General features: G+C 38.3%; 1 protein-coding gene across 2 annotated transcripts in view; it reads right to left on the bottom strand.

The window, feature by feature from the left end:
- PRKD3 (protein kinase D3) overlaps positions 1–18,086 on the bottom strand; it is an 89,160-nt gene extending 71,074 nt beyond the window's left edge. Inside the window, exons 1-2 of one of the 2 annotated variants that reach the window (XM_072770509.1) lie at positions 17,928–18,086; positions 8,817–9,771 (exon numbers count right to left, since the gene is read on the bottom strand). In XM_072770509.1, the coding sequence (XP_072626610.1) occupies positions 8,817–9,104 (288 nt within the window). In that variant the 5' untranslated portion in view covers positions 9,105–9,771; positions 17,928–18,086. Of the gene's footprint in view, positions 1–4,127; positions 4,148–8,816; positions 9,772–17,927 lie in introns of those variants that run through there. The other variant, XM_072770510.1, reaches the window with a different exon arrangement.
- Positions 18,087–18,952: the final 866 nt, after the last annotated feature.

The raw sequence follows: 18,952 nt of genomic DNA, 5'->3' as shown, positions 1-18,952 counted from the left end.
TTTACACCTCAAGGGACTAGAAAAATAATAAACGAAGCCCAAAGTTAGCAGAAGGAAAGAATTACAAAGATCATAGTGAAAATAAATAGACTAAAATGATAATAGAAAAGATGAATGAAATTGAGCTGTTTTTTTTTAAAAGATAAGCAAAACAGACAAACCTTTACCTTAAAGAAAAAGAGGACTTAAAATTACAAATGAAAGAAGTGACACTGTACAAAGGATCATAAAAGGCTTCTATAAACAATTATAAACCAACAAATTGGACAGTTGGAAGAAATGAATATATTCCTAGAACAATCTACCAAGCCTAAATCATGAATGAGTAGAAAATATTAACAGACCAATTCATAGTAAAAAGATGGAATTGGTAATCAAAATCCTCCCAACAACAAACAAAAACCCAGATGGCTTCACTGGTAAATTCTACCAAACATTTAAAGAATACCAATCCTTCTCAAACTCTTCCAAACAATAAAGAGGAAGGAACATTTCCAGGCTCATAAGGCCAGCATTACCCTGATACCAAAGACAGACAAGGACACTACAAGAAAAAAAAATTATAACCCAACATTCTTGTTGAACACATAGGCAAATATCCTCAACAAATGTTAGCATACAAATGTCATATACCATGATCAAGTGGATTTATTCCAGTGATGCAAGGATAGTTCAACATCTGCAAATCAATAAATGCAATACCATATTAACATAATAAAGGATAAAAATCATATTGTCATCTCAACAGGCGCAGAAAAAGCATTTGACAAAATTCAACATCAATTCATGACAAAAACTCTAAATGAAGTGAGATAGAGAGGAAAAATACTTCAACATAACAGATAACAGAGCCTGTATATGACAAGCCCACAACTAACACCATACTTGGGGCGGAAACCGAAGATCAGGAACAAGACAGGGATGTTCATTCTTGACACTTTCCAATATAGTACTGGAAGTCCTAGCCAGAACATTTAGGCAAGACAAAGAAATAAAAGACATCTAAGAAAGGAAGAAGTAAAATTGGCTATATTTGTAAGTGACATGAAACACTCCACCCAAAATTTTGTTAGAATTAATAAACAAATTCAGTGAAGTTGCCAGATACAAAATCAATATACAAAAATCAGTTGCCCTTCTATACAATAAGTTAACATCCGAAAGAGAAATTAAGAAAACAATCCCATGTATAATTGCATCAAAAAACCCCAAAATACCTATAAATAAATTTAATGAAGAAGGTGAAAGATCTACACACTAAAAATTGTAAGGCATTAACAAAAGAAATTGAAAAAGATCCAAATAAATGGAAAAATATTCTGTGTTCATGGACTATTATTAAAGACTATTATTAAAATACCCATACTACCCAAAATAATCTACAGATTCAATGCAATCCCTATAAAATTTCCAATGGTATTTTTCACAGAAACGGAAAAAACAATCTTAAAATTTATACAGAAACACAAAAGATCCTGAATAGCCAAAGCAATCTTCAGTTCCACAAAGCTGGAAGCATTTACACTTCTTGATTTCAAACTATACTTCAAAGCTATCATAATCAAAACACTATGGTACTGGCCTAAGAATGGACATATAAATCAATGGAACAGAGAGCCTAGAAATAAACCTATGCACATATGGTCGATGAATTTCTGACAGAATTTCACAAAGAAACCAAGAAGGGATGTCTAGGTGGCTCAGGGGTTGAGCCTCTGCCTTTGGCTCACAGCGTGATCCCAGAGTCCAGGGATCAAGTCCCACATTGGGCTTCCTGCATGGAGCCTGCTTCTTCCTCTGCCTGTGTCTCTGCCTCTCTCTGTCTCTCTCATGAATAAATAAATAAAATCTTAAAAAAAAAAAAAAGAAATCAGAAATATACAATGGAAAAGACATTTTTTTCAACAAATGGTGCTGGGAGAACTGGGATGTGCAAAAGAATGAAACTGAACCCCTATTTCAGACCATAGATAAAAAATCAACTCAAAATGGACTTAAGACTTTAACATACCACCTGAAACCACAAAACTCCAAATAGAAAACATAGGAAATAAATACCTGAAACCACAAAACTCCAAATAGAAAACATAGGAAATAAATTCCTTGACATCATTCTTGGCAATGACTCTTTGGATCTGACACCAAACACAAGACAACAAAAGCAAAAATAAACCAGTGGGACTACATTAAACTATAAAGCTTCGCAGCAAAAGAAACTACTAACAAAATGAAAAGGCAACTACAAAGGGGGAAAAGTATTTGCAAAACATGCATCTGATAAGGGTTTAACAGCCAAAATATAAAAAGAACTCCTAAAACTCAATGGCAAAAACAAACAATCTCATTTAGAAATGGGTGGAAGAACTGAATAGACCTTACCCTAAAGAAGATATACAATTAGCCAGCAGGCACATGATAAGGTCCTCCCTATCACTAATCATCAGGGAAATGCAAATTAAAACCACAAGGAGATATCACCTTATGGCTGTCAGAATGGCTATCATCAACAAGACAAGAGATAACAAGTGTTGGTGAGAATGTGAAGAAAAGGGAACCTTTGTGCACTGCTGTGAGAATCTAAATTTATGCATCCACTATAGAAAACAGTGTGGACATTCCTCAAAAAATTAAAAATAGAACTACCGTATGACCCAGGAACTCCATTTCTGGGTATATATCTGAAGAAAACAAAATCACTACCTCTAATAGATTATCTGCACTCCAAGTCAATGCATCTTTATATTTACAATAGCCAAGACAGGAAAACAACCAAATGTCCATCCAAAGATGAATGAAGAAATTGTGGTATAAATAAAATAGAATATTATTCAGCCACAAAAGGAAGGAAATCCTACCATTTGTGACAGCATGGGTGAACCTTATGGGCATTATGTTAAATAAGTCAAGCAGAGCAAGAAAACTACTGTATGATCTCACTTATATGTGGAATCTCATATAACTTAACCTACAGAAACAGGACAGATTAGTGGTTACCGGAGGTAGAGGGTGAAAATGAGTAAAAGTGCTCAAAGGGTACAAACTCCTAGTTATAAGCTAAATAAGTTCTGGCAATGTGATGTAGAGCAAGATGACTATAGTTAACAATTCTTTACTGTATATTTGAAGGCTGCTAAGAGAATAGATCTTAGAGGAGTTCTCATCACAAGAAAAAAATTAACCGTAGGAGGTGATATATGTTAACTACATTTATTGTAGTTATCATTCTGCAAAATATACATATATCATTATGTTGTATACCTTAAACTAATACAAATTTATATATCAATTATATCTCCATAAAACTGAAAAAAAAAAAAATCATTAGCAACATAAATGACCAGAATAAGAAACTGGCTGTAAACTACTATGCATCAAGGTGACTAACAGTAGCCTTTAAAATGATGATTATTTAGACTATTATTTAAAGAGAAAGGATGAAAAGAAATCACAGACTAAAAGAAGACATCTGCATTTTATATCTGATAAGAACTTTTATCTGAAATGTTAAAGAACTTTTTATACCTCAATAAGATAATCTGTACAGAACTTAACCAAAAAAATACGTGAATGGCAATTAAGCCCATGGACAGATAGCCTATCTTATTTGTAATTAGGAAAATGCAAATTAAAACCACAAATAGATATTACTACATACCAATCAGAAAGGTTAAATTAAAAAGATTGGGGGATCCCTGGGTGGCGCAGTGGTTTGGCGCCTGCCTTTGGCCCAGGGCACGATCCTGGAGACCCGGGATCGAATCCCACGTCAGGCTCCCAGTGCATGGAGCCTGCTTCTCCCTCTGCCTGTGTCTCTGCCTCTCTCTCTCTCTGTGTAACTATCATAAATAAATAAATAAATAATTTTAAAAAAATAAAAAAATAAAAAGATTGGAAATACCAAGTGTTGGTAAGCATACAGCCATGTTACTCTTAAAAATTTCCCCAAGGAAATGAAAATATGTAACTACAAGCAAGATTTGAATGATAATGTCCATAGCAACTTTATTCATAATGCCCCCAAATTAGAAAAAACTCTAATATCAATCAACTGATGAATGAATAAACAAAGTATAGTATAGCCATGCAATGGAAGAGTACTCAGCCACAAAAAGGAACTACTGACATACCTAACAGCATGGATGAATTAAAAGCAAAAAGCAAAAAACACTGAGATATGTGAAAGATGGCAGAACAAAAGACTACATTCTATATGACTTCATTTATTTGAAAATCTAGAAAACATGTAATCACGGTAACAGAATGCAGAGTAATGGTAGTCCAGGACCAGGATGAGCATGAGGAAAAGACTGCAAAAGTATAAGAGGGAACTTATGGGGTGACAGAAATGCTCTATATCTTGAATGGGTGATAGTTGCACAACTGCACACAACTGTTAAAATTCATCAAACTTATGATCTTAACATGGATGAATTTTATTATAAGTAAATTAAATCTCATCTGATTTTTAAAGACAAACACCTAACAAAAATATCTCTTTAAAGAGAGAAAAATAACTGCATATATTATATGGCACATTTCTAGTTAATGTCTGAAAGGTGCTAGAAAATAAAGCAACATAAAATCCAATCTTACCCAACAAAATAATTTTAAAATGTAATGGTCATTCCTTTTAGATCACTGCACTGTTATTCTAAAAAATATTTAAATATTATTTCTGAATATGGAATACATGTATAAGGCACAAAATCCAAAAGGTACACAAGGGTATAAATGAAATGTAAATCTCCTTTTCACTCTTATTCCCCAGTCACCAGTACCCTTCCTGGAAGAAAACTCTCTCTCCTTCCAAGGTCATCTAAAAACAATCAAGAAATCATGTATGTGTACATATGTATGTGTAAGCATGTGTAATACAAAATGATAGCATAGTATGTCCTGTTCTGCACTTACTATGTTATCTATATATCCTATATATCTTGTAGATCTCCCTCTCCTCCATCCATGTACACACACAATGTCTCCTTCTTTAATAATTACAAAAACTTTTAAAGAATTCCACAAACCATACTCTACAGTAGTAATTTAAAAAGCCTTACAAATTTGTAAATGGCATTCTTAAACCTAAGGTCAAATTCCTATTCCTTATATCTGATATCAATTATTACTAATATATTGTTAACACTGGACAGCAAAAAATGTAAAATAGATAGAATATACCTTCGGTATTATGGGTAGACTAAAAATGCATTTTAGAATATCTAAAATATTGTTAACATGAAATTATAGGTCAGGTAGCTTCCTCTCTTAATTTAAAAGTAGGGCTTATTTCACTAACTTTTAGAAGCTTTTCCTCTGTCCTCCAAACCAAGAGCTATTTTCATTACTTTTCAGCCTTGTTTGTTTCTCTGCAAACCCAGAGATGGGAAGATTCCTCTGGAGGAATAATGATTCCATTTCAAGAGTCACAGCAGACACTAGAGCCCTAATCTTTAAAAATTTCTAGAACACAGGAACTCTGTCGTATTAGAGTTTGATAAAAATCAGTCCCATTATCTCCCCAGAAAAACCTTACTTTTCTTCCTGAATTTTCTATCTTGGTTACCAGTATCAACGCCCATCCATCACTCACACCGCCCCTCTGCCATTTATTCTTCCTCTATGTTCGATAGGCTGTCAAGTTTTACCAACACTACTTTCCCAATACCCTTCAAATATACCATCACTTTCCAACCATTTCAGTTCCATTCTTCATTATAATGGCTTCCTACCTGATCTCCTTACTTTATATTACACTTAGTTACACATTTAAGCTTTCCAAAACACAAATCTGATCATGTTGCATTGCTGCACATAGACCTTAGTTAAATCTCCATTCTTACAGGAATCAAGTGGGAAACTTTTCTTTGGCACAAGGAAGTTAAGTGTGGTGCAGTGAAAAGAGGATACAGGTTTTTGAGTTAAAAAAAAAAAAAGACCTGTGTTTGGGAGCATTCAGGGTGCTCAGTCAGTTAAGCATCTGCCTTCAGCTCAGGTCATGATCCCAGGGTCCTGGGATGGAGTAGGGAGCCTACTTCTCCCTCCTACTCTGCCCCTCCCCTCCGCTCATGCTCTCTCTCTCTCTCACTCACTCTCCCTCTCAAATAAATAAAATCGTAAAAAAAAAAAAAAAAAAAAGACCTGTGTTTGAATTCTGACTTTCAGTAATTAAATGCCTTTGAAATTCAGTTTCCTCCTTTATTCAGTAGCAGTTATAACACCTATACCCTTTCTACTCAGTGAGGTCCTTAGAAAAGGAACATCTATATCACTTAAGAGTATACTACAAATGCAGACCAACCCCAAACTTACTCATCCCAAATCTACATCGTAGTAGAAATCACTAGATGATTGGCATACACATTAAAGTTTGAGATGCACCACAAAGTGTTGTGAGGATTAGTCAGAAAAAGTGAATGCAAAGCTCCTGAAGCAGGCACTCAGTAAACGTTACCTATTATAATCTTCCTCTTTTCCCCTTCTGTATCTTTGCTCATCTTGATTCTTTTATCTGGAATGTATTCCTTACCTCCCACCACGTTATTGAAATCTTGCTCATTCTTTAAGGTATCAAATGAAATGTCATTTTCTTTTTGAAGTCTTCCCACATCCTTTATCTATCTGAGAAGAGCACTCTTTAACTTCACTTTCTACTCTTTATATTTTACTCTGGTGAGCATGTTTCCTTCAGTAGATTATAAGCTTTTTGAGGGAAGAGACATTTGGTTAATCTATTTCCTAAAATTTAACCAGTAACCTATCTTTTAAAAGGTTCAGGTAAATGCAATTACTAAGAATAGAAGTGAAGAAACGCAGGCATGCCCATGAGAGTACTGGCAGTAAACCTGGAGCTATACAAGGTTCAAGTAATGAAAATGGGCGACTAGTGAACAAGTGCCATAGGAAAGAGGGAAAGTAAAAACAAAAGTACTTCTGACTTGGTTTTTCCATCCTCCAGGTAAGTTAGGGATCCATGAGACACCTCTATAAAATCTCAGAATTCAAGCTGATGCTCTTAAGATTTTTCTCGGACTCAGCCTGGAGCAAGTCATCCATTGAAACACCTTTCTCCTTCATCTGTCTCTAGCAGTGAAGACCAAAATTTAGATTAAATGATTCTGAATCTCACTGCTGGAATTACACACCAGAAATTGTCCCAACTCAATCATTTGATAGATTTGGAAACTGTAATCTAGAGAAGTCACATCACTTGTGCAAAGTAATACAGAAATTAAACACTACAGCTCACCTAGTTTCAAGCTCAAAACTCTTTTATACTACACAAACAACAGTTAGGATCCCAGCAAATGTCAAAAATAGTGTGTAATATGTTTACACCCTATATATACTATATATTTTTGCCAAATACATCCCTATATCATTATAATACTGATTCAAATTCAGTTTACTATGATACTCATTTTATGCTGGCTAGCTCTATAATCAGTAATTCTATTTTATATTTATATAAAGTTTACCCTAAGTTAGCTTTTTTCCAGCTCTATCCAATTTCCTTGCTATCGCTGTAATTGTTCATGGATTATGATTTTTAACCTAGTTTCCTAAGAGTTTGATCCATCGACCCACATCTCACATCTATATTAAGAATGAGGTAATGTGAAAATCAGTATGTATATAAGACTCTGTATGTATATAAGAACGAAGTGAAATTTTATAAAATTGAAAACAATAATACAGACTCAACTAAGACATTAGTTATCAATTTCTATGGGCTCAAATAAAAAGAAAACATTCAAGTTACAAACTGTAGTTAAAATCTTACCTTTAAAAACCTAGTCAAAATATTTGTGAAAAACCTCTGTAACAATTAATGAAAGAAAATAAAAGTAAAGATACTTAAGAGACAGGCAGATGGTTCTACAGATCTAAGAAAGGAAAGTTAATCCTTAGGCCACATTTCAATAGATGAGTTACTGTTGCCACACAGGAGGCACAGGCTATTTCTACAAACTGCATAACATTTTAGACTGTTAATTACTTTTACATCAGAAGATAATAATAAATCATATAAAACATAAGATGTTAAAACACAAACAGTAAGATGAGGATCCTGAGTAAAAATATATCAATCTCACCTAACATGATTTTTAAAATAAGAAGTATACTAATTTGTTTGAAACATATGCTCAGTCCATTAAAAATAAAATGTAACAAATTCTTACTTAAATATAGTTTTAATATAAAATAGAGAACATTTACCCATCAAATCAAGATTAATAAAGACATTTATAGCTCAGGTTCTTCAAAAAATGGTATAGTATAGGGCAGGAGGTAGGAAGGGAAACAAAATAAAGCCACCTTCAATTTATATATCGTCGTATTCAAAACTAATTTACCTATTTTTTTAAGCAAGAGGGAGTGGTCTTTGCATATTAAATGGCAGTACAGGTGAAATCAAGACTTAAAGGGAAGGAAGAAGGTACAAAAAGAGGGCAGAACACAGCGCACCTAGGAAGAGGTATGGACAGAGGCCCATCCTTTTGGTAAGCCACCTGGATGCCCTGCACCTTCTACCTCCTGTTTTCTCTAAAAACAAATGAGACTTGTACATGAATCTTCCTTTCTCAAAAGAAAAACTGAATAGGCAATATTTTGAAGTTAGGATAAAAGCTCCAGTTGTTAGAATCTGAAATTTCAGACTTTAGGCTTCTAGTCTATTAGCACTCTGCCAAAATGATCCAAATTAGGATATAAACGATTGATCCAAATGTGTTAACTCACTGTTGCATGTATAATTTATAGAAAAGTATCTGAAACAATAGGAGAAAAACTACTGACATAAATAGCATGCATGGTACCTTTTGATAAACAACGGAGCACACAAGATCCTTGACGGCAGATAAAGATAATTCCTGGGCTTCGATGGTAACGCTCTCCCGTGTAAGGCCAATTTGCAGCAGAAATGAAATTGTATGCTCTGAGCCTCTGGAGTTGGTGAGTGATGGTGCACTGAAGCTTCCATTAGAGAGTCGGGCAGACAGTCCTGTTTTAGGACTTGAACAGGGAGAAGGAGCTGGAAGCACAGCAGGAAGAGTAGCAGGTAATACAGACTTCTGGGCTGATGGAGGGGAATTGTTTGCAGACATCTGCCTTTCTTTAATCTTTTAAAAGAGTTGTCAATTCTTTTTTCAGTGGTTATGAAGAGGCTTTTAAAATCACAGCAGTAAAAAAATGACTGTACTTTTGGATTTAATTGAAAACAATTTTATTTCCTCTTTTAAGCCACTCATGCCAATGACTGCAACTTCTACAACTGTGAGTAGAATATAAAAAAGGTCCTACTTCCCTTAGCATCAGTCCCATCAAAAACGAGTCTTGTCTTTAGGACCACAACCAAGGATTTGGAAAGGATTTAACATTACTGAATTATCCTCATCAGAAAAGAGTTGACATTGCTTCTTTACTAACCATCTTCATTTATTTTCTTTTAAGTCTACTCTTGTCTCTCTCTTTTAATCTCAGAAAATACATATTGAATAAAAGTTGTTTTTCTATTAAGATGAAATCCTCCTGGTTTAAAAAATAAGTGTTTAGGATTAATCTATTTAACTCTTATCTTGAGGTTTACTGATTTGATGGGGCACTTTCTCAAATGTCCACACCTTAAATCACCTTCTCAAATGTCTTTCATTTTGGCAGGGGAGGAAATTTTTCCATGATGAAGCACAAAGCTTTTTAAAACAGTGCAGGCATATTTCACTTGACGAATGGGTCCACTGACGAAAAGTTGATGCTTTCTGAAATGCAGTCAGCCTGAAAGGAATTTTAAAAACACTCTTAATATTTTATACTCATTTGACATTATTTTAAAACTGCAAGAATCCCTGTAATTTTCTTAAATGGTAAGTTTTGGTTGCATGTTTATAACTCACTGAGAAATCCAAATGGGTGGGCATTCTGGGGGGGTCTAGTTATCAGAGACATTTTTTGCTGCACGTATAGTTTTAGGAAAACACTTCTGCTCACCATCAGCACTGCCACCACCACAAAGCCCCTGACAATCTTCACTAATAACTGAAACCTGAAAATCAAACACTTTTATTCCACAAATATACAACTGAGTTAGGACTACAAAACAAACAAAAAGAAAAAAATAGAAGGTACTAAAAAGAAGGTTAAAACTGACACTGTTATAGAAATAAAGTACATACCACTCAGCCATACAAAAGATGTATAACATTAATGTGTCATAATAAAGACACATTAAGAGTATTCTCTTTTATATCAGAAAGTCTAACTCTGCCAAAATATGATTGGTGACTTGCTTTGTTGACAGATTTCTTTCAGAAGACTAAGGAAGCCGAAGGGGACATACTATGCACAGTTATAATGTGAACGACATATTTATGACAGGAACATGGGAGGAAGTGATCTTAGTATAAATGCTTTCTAAAAGTAAAAAGCACTAGGCTCAGTTACAAATGTATCACAGTTTATAACAGGACAGTTCAAAAACAAAACAAAAGGTAAGATCCTGATGGCCTAAGAGAAATGACTCATAGGGATCTGTCTAAATTTTACATATATAGCTGTAAACAATTCCAATGATCCAAAAGACCGAAGCATCCAATGTGGTTGCAGAATGACTCTCTGAAGAGTAGTTAATGGGGCTAAATAAATTAGGATGAACATAACGGGAGAGCAAAGCATACAGATACAGTAACAAGAATTCGAAAGCTCAGGAAAAACTAAGGCTTAGAAAAAAACTGTTCAAAGATAAAAGCTTTTATAACCACATTCAAATAAATATTACTCCACCTTATATGTGACAGCACTCAACATCTTAGAAATGTTTTACATACTTTTTACCTTATGCCTATCTCTTTGGAGACAAATAGATTTTTGCAGACGAAAAAAATAGAAGCATAAGCAGATAAAGCAACATGCCCAGCATCACATGGGTATTAAGAGGTGGAGGGGGAATTAGGACCCAAGTTTCATACTTTCTTACCAAGTGGTATCTCCACAATAACATACTGTTTGTCAAAGAGAACAAGGAACTGAAAGAATCACTGCTCAGAGAGGATGTTGTTAAGGTTGAGAGAGCACGTAAAGAAGGCAGAATTGCTCAACTTGTATTTTGCTTATCTTCTCCTAAGTTTTTAAACTAAAGTTGTAGAAGAGCAATGAGAACCGAAACCCAAGTCTGGTGAATTAGAGAAACTAAAACAACTTTTTACGAGTGCAAGTCTTTGGTTCCAGATGCAATTCATTCTATGCTGCTAAAGCAATTAACAAGTGTAATCACAAAGCTGACTCCTGCAATCTTGGAGAGGGTTGAGGGCCTGGAGATGGGTCAGAGTTGCTTCAAATTTTATGAGCTGGGACAGTGGGGAAGATTTCAGAAATCACAGACATATAAACTTAATAATTAATCTTTAGTCAAATCTGAAAATAGATTATGAAAACATGTGGTGTCTGAATACTCAGAAAAGAATATAATAATCACTAGATGACAGCATGAATTCAAACAGAACAAATAATGCCAAATCCACTGCATGTAGATCTTGGAAAGAATGATTTTCAGACTTCTTAGTTGCAGGAAATAAGAATAATAACTTATAGTCACTGAGCTCCAACTATCTGTCAGATAAGCACTTCATGTGTGTTACTTCATTTAATCCTCTGCAACAACCCATTTTATAGGTGGAAAACAGGCTTAGAAATTAAAGTACTTGCCCAAGATCACACAATTAGCAAAGCCACGGGGGGAAAAAGTGTATTCTGGACAAAACAGTATTCAAGATGGTTTTCCATGCTGTTTTTGAAAATATGTTGAGTGTGACTTGGATGTTAGTGCAGTCAGGGAAGTTTCCTGGTCTATATCAACCCAGATGAAAAAAGTCTTTAGGGGATGTGCCTTGGAACTTTGTCCCTGGCCCTATATTTTGACTATTTATAAGATAAAGACACAGAAGGCATGCTTATAAAATCCTCAGAGTATACAATCAAGGATAAACAGACAAAGTGAAATGTAACAAGGGTGAGTGTAAAGCTTTACATTTAGTTTCAAAAAGTTAAATATGCAATGAAGAAGAAATGAAGAGCTCATTCAGAAGCTCTTCTTAAAAGGCCACCTAAGATTTTATTAATAAGGGCTGCTAATCGTTGACTAAAAGAATCAATGCAAATCTAACCCCCCAGGACACCGAGAACACATCAACATCAATCTGTAAACTCTGTTGCTAATCAGCCTACATTGTGTTCATTTGTACACTCCACATTTATAAGAGTTATATTGATTAAAAAAAATAAGAGCATGCATCCAGATAAAGGTTAAAACGATGTCATGTGACAAATATATGCTTAACAAAACTAAATAGAATAATGGTCTTCAAATATTTGAAAAGGTGGTAGGAGAATAATCACCTTTATTCAGTATCACTGCAGAGAAATAAAGATAAGAGCAGTACTTGCTTACTTCACAGGACGTTATGAGGATGAAGCTACTGCATGTAAAGTACCTTCAATAGGACCTGGCTTACAGTTAAGTGCTCATTAAGTCCCAATAATTTTCATAGTAATTACATGAAAGAATTAATCATGAAGGTCCTACTTTAGGCCAAAAGCTGTAATTCAGATATGATACTTTATTACATCCTTATAACAACCCTATGAGATTTAATTCTGTTTTAAGGAAAGGAACTAGAGTTTCAGAGAAGTTGCTTGCTCACAACTAATATGAGATGGAACCTGGGATTCAAACTAAAGTTTCCCTGACTGCAAAGCCCATGTTCTTTCTACTATTTCCCTCCACCTCCTGAGGTAATGAGCTACTTAACATACTTGACTCTAGTAGTTTCAAAAGCTAAACTGTGATAAAGAAAAAAAAGGTAGTAAAATACAAATGATACTGTATTTAGGTTAAATACTTCAAAATACAAGACACCGCTGTGTTCAGTAATAATTTATTTTCGATGGATGTCTTCCCACTAAATTTTCTTTTTCTTTTAAATTTATTCATAGACACAGAGAGAGAGGCAGAGACACAGGCAGAGGGAGAAGCAGGCTCCATGCAGGGAGCCCGATGTGGGACTCGATCCAGGGTCTCCAGGATCACACCCCAGGCTGCAGGCGGCGCCAAATCACTGCACCACCGGGGCTGCCCTAAATTTTCATTTTATTATACCTGTTAATATTAGCCAAATAATAGTAACTGTCTAATAATGCAATCGATCAATTTATCAGAACTACTGATAACTATTAATCAGCTACATAAATTTTACATCTTGGAAATTTTGTATAAAAAAGATTTTTTAAAGTGGCAGCACAAAAACAAATAGAAGAAACTAAATGAGCTGTCATATTAGCTTCTGCCCACTCAAACCATCTGTTTTCTCCTTTTATTTTATGGAACCCTGATTTGCTGGATAAGATGCAGTAGGATGTAGGCTGAAAAATATTAAGATTAGTATCAAAAAATCTAGTAACTTATTTTGTCTTTATGTTTCAATTAGGAAACTAAGACAAGACAATTACTAATTTATAAACTATGTATCGAGATATGTTTGTTTCTAACAGCTATCAATTGGCAAGCATTTCTAATATGTTTATTTGGAAGGTAGCTATGCTCACCACTATACCACCAACGCCAATTAATATATTTATTTGGAACATCTCAAATACTCTTTTGGGGAGCTTTCTGTCACATATCCCATCCAAATGAGTTTACATAATCCATCACCACTGTTGAATGGAAACAAAAGATGAAACATTAAAAGAATCTTGAGGGGCAGCCCAGATGGCTCAGTGGTTTAGCGCCGCCTTCAGCCCAGGGCCTGATTCTGGAGACCCACATCGGGTTCCCTGCCATCGGGCTCCCTGCATGAAGCCTGCTCCCCCCCTCTGCCTGTGTCTCTGCCTCTCTCTCTCTCTCTCTTTCTCTCTGTCTCTCATGAATAAATAAATAAAATCTTAAAAAAAAAAAAAAAAAAGGAATCTTGAGCCCAACCTGCCCTATTACTACAGACAAGGTAAAACAAAGGCCTGTCACTTTATGGAAACATCACAAGGCGATCCACCTTTCTCTCCCAATCCCTTATCTCCCTCCTGCATGTACATATCTCCTAACTTAGCAAAGCCTCTACTTAGAAACTCAAAAAGCATTTTCCTTCGACATTTACTGAGTGCCTATTATATGCCAGACTATTAGAGACACTGTGGTTATACAGCAGTAACCAAAACATACATGGATACTGCTCTCTCTGGAGCTTACAGAGTGATGTGGGACACACACATTAAACAAATACCACACACAAAAATAGCAAGTTAACTACAAATTGTGAAAAATGATATGACAAGTATACTTAAAGGACCTAATTTCAGCTGGGGTCTCACACAAGGTGACCTTAAGGAAGTGTGCTTAATAAGCTAAGACCTAAAGGATAAATAGAAGTCAGGGAAGGAGAGAGAGGAGGGAAGAGGATTCCAGGAAGACAAAACAAATCCAGGTTTTAAACACTTCAAAAGGAAGCTCATTATTTAGTGTAGCCAGTGTCCTTTTGGTAATCAGTAAAGACTAAAGAGGTAAAACGCTTTTCCTATTCAGACTAGCATAATATCTACCATGACTCCCTACCACCAGTAGTGGTTCGATTTAGTTTTGTGTGCTAGGAACACTAATGAATGGTCTTTTTTTTTTTTTCCTGTTGATTTGATATATACATGTATTTTTTTAACATGTAAAAAAGCATGTGGCCTTTTCCAGAGCAATTCTTAGTGTCCTGAAGTCAATGTCTATGTTTTGCCCTGATACAGGCTTGACCTGGCTTAATAATCTTAGTGTGCTTTTATATTGTATACTGTATTAACAATTCAAATAGCTTTGTTGGTTTTTTAAATTCATAGTCTGCAGCAATCCGGACATCTATAGATTTTCAAAATATAACTGTTTCCTTAGATTAATATAATACTTTTCCTAAGAGCTAAGCATTCAACTAAATTGTTGCTGCTAAAATTCTGTTCATCTGGACTAGTGACATTTAAATCTCAGACCTTCCACTCTCAGAGAGAGTACAGCGAACACACCATGTCTGCTCTCTGCTCAGGCACTGAAAAGTTTATCCAGTAATAAGATTACAGCCTGCCAATCTGGCAATGCTGTATGAATCTATGCTGGGCTTGATGAACCTTCATCGCCTCTCTTTGCCCAGTGATATCTGAGAAATTTGACTGGCTGACAGCCAATGAGCAATTTCTCATACAATGTCACTGTAAACCACACAAGTGGAGAAAATTTTTATTCTGTACTAAAGTTAAAATTAAAACATCTCCTAAGTATATCATCTCAAATTTTCCCACTGCTCCAAAGAGGCACACATACAAGTTCAATTTAAATTACACAATCAGAGACTCAAAGTACTACCAGCACAGAAGATTGTGAACTATAAGAATGATTATTAAATAAAAATCTGTACTAGCAAATAATTTCCTCATGTAGCCATTTCTGTAAAAGTAGTTTCTTTTAAAAATGAGCAACTAATTTCAATACCGTAATATTTTCATCTATTTTAGAAAGTCTTTTTAAAAATGAGAAAATGTCCCTTAAAAGTCCATTTAATGACCATTAAATTCATTTTTTTCCGTATGAGATTTTTTTTCCAATTCCAATGTAATTTTAAAACCTTAACGTCCTAAGGCTTGATTTATTAAAGCCTTTTTTGCATATGCCAATGTTAAGTTAAAAACTACCTGAGAGAAATTTCTTTTAAAGAGGTCATCTAGGGATCCCTGGGTGGCGCAGCGGTTTGGCGCCTGCCTTTGGCCCAGGGCGTGATCCTGGAGACCCGGGATCGAATCCCACATCAGGCTCCCGGTGCATGGAGCCTGCTTCTCCCTCTGCCTATGTCTCTGCCCCTCTCTCTCTCTCTCTCTGTATGACTATCATAAAAAAAAAAAATAAATAAAAAAAAATAAAGAGGTCATCTAAAAAAAAAAAAAAGAGGTCATCTATTGAAACTGAAAGCTTTGCATATCTAAAAGATTCATTATTACCTGAGATTGCTTAAAAAATTAGTCTCAGGGATCCCTGGGTGGCGCAGCGGTTTGGCGCCTGCCTTTGGCCCAGGGCGCGATCCTGGAGATCCGGGATCGAATCCCACGTCAGGCTCCCGGTGCATGGAGCCTGCTTCTCCCTCTGCCTGTGTCTCTGCCTCTCTCTCTCTCTCTCTCTGTGACTATCATAAATAAATAAAAACGTAAAAAAAAATTAAAAAAAAAAATTAGTCTCAAGATATCAGTCAACATCTTGAATGTGAGTCATCCTAAAAAGTGAAATGCTGGGGGATCCCTGGGTGGCCCAGCGGTTTAGCACCTGCCTTCTGCCCAGGGCGTGATCCTGGAGTCCAGGGATGAGTCCCACATCAGGCTCTCTGCATGGAGCCTGCTTCTCCCTCTGCCTGTCTCTCTCTCTCTCTCTGTCTCTCATGAATAAATAAATAAAATCTTTAAAAAAAAAAAAAAAGTGAAACGCTATCCACCGAACTATAGAACTTAGTATGGAAACTGGCCTGTTAAATACCGCCAGCTTATCTGATCAGGTCTACCATACATCTATGTTACCTGCTGAACCAAAACCTAACATGAAAGATTCTGTGACATGTTTAAAATGCTTTTACTATAAAACTTGTAACTTCTTTTCGGCTGAATTTTCAGTCCTGCTCTCAATTCAGATCCTAACGCGAGAGGAAGAAAAAAAGGTTCTTTAATAAAATAAAACTTAGAAGTCGAGAGCTAGCTAGCTCGGGGAACTTTTATGGATGTCCACAGTAGCAAACTGAGAGGTGGGTATTCCCTGCCCTCAATGCGCTAGACGTTGGCATGTAAGTTCGATCCGAGCAAAAATCACAGTCGCTAAAATGTTGGTTCAGAACTGCGATATTAAGTACAGAGTAGAAGTAGCGACAAGTAATACAATACGGCATTTCCCAGAGTACAGATTAAGGCATTTCTAAAAAGTTTTTGTTTCATTTGCGGCCACAGCTCATTAAAGCCGGGTCGTACAAAATAGTCGTTCAGGGTGTAACTTATCCTTCCTAATCAAAGATGACACCGATATCTTATTTCCTGTGGGGATGGGTGTGGTTGAAGAGACAGTTATGTCCAAGCCATCAATCTGTGTACGGAAAAGTCTGCAGGTCTCCCACGGGCTCGTCGCTTGGTTCATATTCGTGAGCGCTGTCGGCAAGGCCTACGCTTCTGACTGAGAGGATTTCAGATAAAATATCCAACAGGCCATCGACCAGTAAGTAGTATGTGGTTATTGTTACTGCTCCAAGAAACAGTCGCGCTCCTCAGCGTTTCATCTGAAGAAAATCCTCCCCGGGGGTGAGAACAGCTCACTCCACAGCAAGGCTGCAACTTGCAAAACTAAGCACAATCAGGAAACTGGGGTGGGGGCTCACACTCTAAGCACCATTTACTCACTCCTTTTGAGAAGGCTACACCACCCAGTGATGAAACGAAAAGAAAAAAAAAAAAAAGAAGAAGAAGGAGAAGGAGGCTCATCTCATCCCACATTCTGCAGCTTGACTCTCCCGGTCCGGCTCCCGAAGCGGCCGCGCGCGGTGGTCGCCCGCCGAGCGCCGACCCAACTTGGCCTCCGCGCCCGCGCCGGAACTTAGCCCCAGCGGGCGGCCGCGCCGGCGCCCCCCGCTCGCCGCGGCGCCCCCGCCCGCTCCCCCCGCCTCGCGCTCCGCCAACTTCCCGCCCAGCCCCGGCGGTCGCCGCCCAGCCCCGCGCGGGGCCCGAGTCCCGCCGCCGCCGCCGCCGCCGCCGCCGCCGCGTGCGGGCGGGCGGGTGGGGGAGGGGCCGCCGCCGCCTCACCCGACGGGCCGCGAGAACAAAGCGGCGGCCGCGGCGACGCTAACTTTTTCAGGGTCTGATCCGCGCTCCCTGAGGCGACTACTTACAGAGGCGGGCTCCCCCAGTCGTGAGAAACTCCGCGGCCGCCAGCGTCTGGAGTCCAGACGAGGCGCCAGCGAGGCTTCACGCGCCTCGCAGGATCCCGCCAGCCGCTGGCGCCCCTTCCTCCCTCCCTCCTCCCCGTCCCGTCCTGAGGCCCGGGGGCGGGGGGCCGGGGCGTGCGGGGCGGGGGCGCGCGGCCGGCGCGGGGCCTGCCGGGAGCTGTAGTTTCCGGGCGGGCCCGAGCGGGTGGGAGCCGCGCGGGCATCTCGCTGTGCCTTTGCGCGGTGCAGGGGCAGCTGGAGCTCAGCAGGCGCGGACGTGCCTGCGTCTCCGTGGCCGCGGGGGAGCGGGGCGCGACCGTGAGTTGAAACCAGCTGCACACGGCACTTGAGCCCCGTCGTTGCCTTTTTGCCTTTTGTCGTCCGCTCTTGACGGAGGCCCCGGTGGCAAGGAACCAAGAGGTGACTCACGGCTTGAACGGGGGACCTGGAAGGGGTCCACATCCCCGAGAGCCTACTCCCTGCTCCCCACGTTTTCCTCCCTCGGGCCTGCCTTCCAGGTGGCCGCCTGGCACCGCAGAGCCCCGGGCGTTCCGCACCGAGGCGGAGGCGAGGCGGAGACCTCCTGAGCCCTTCGTCGGAGCAGAGTGTACTCAAGTGGCTACTCTCAGTGTTCTGTGTTTCCTGTCGGTCCGTCCTTCAACTCGCATGTGTCCCCTACCCTTCAAAGTGAAGTGCAGTCAAGAACCACGACCCTAGGCTTCCACGTCCAGGGAAGCAAGGGTAACAAGGCCCGGGGAGGAGGAGGGTCGGGTATCGGGATGAGGACCTAGAGGGGGGGGGAAACCCCACTATGTGATACATTATAACTAGGTAAGAGGAAAACCTGACCCGCTGACAGTTACGGTCCCAGAAACGACCTAGTTCTCCTTCCGTCAAGATTTTATCTCCAAAATACTTGAGTGAAATATATTGAGACAAACTGGATGGGCTACTGTCATCCATCCATCCATCCATCCATCCCCAAGCAG

The sequence above is a fragment of the Canis lupus genome, chromosome 12 (assembly GCF_048164855.1).
Source record: "Canis lupus baileyi chromosome 12, mCanLup2.hap1, whole genome shotgun sequence".
NCBI classification, from domain to species: domain Eukaryota; kingdom Metazoa; phylum Chordata; class Mammalia; order Carnivora; family Canidae; genus Canis; species Canis lupus.
Note: the sequence above shows the minus strand (reverse complement) of the source record. Positions and strands in the feature narration are given on the sequence as shown.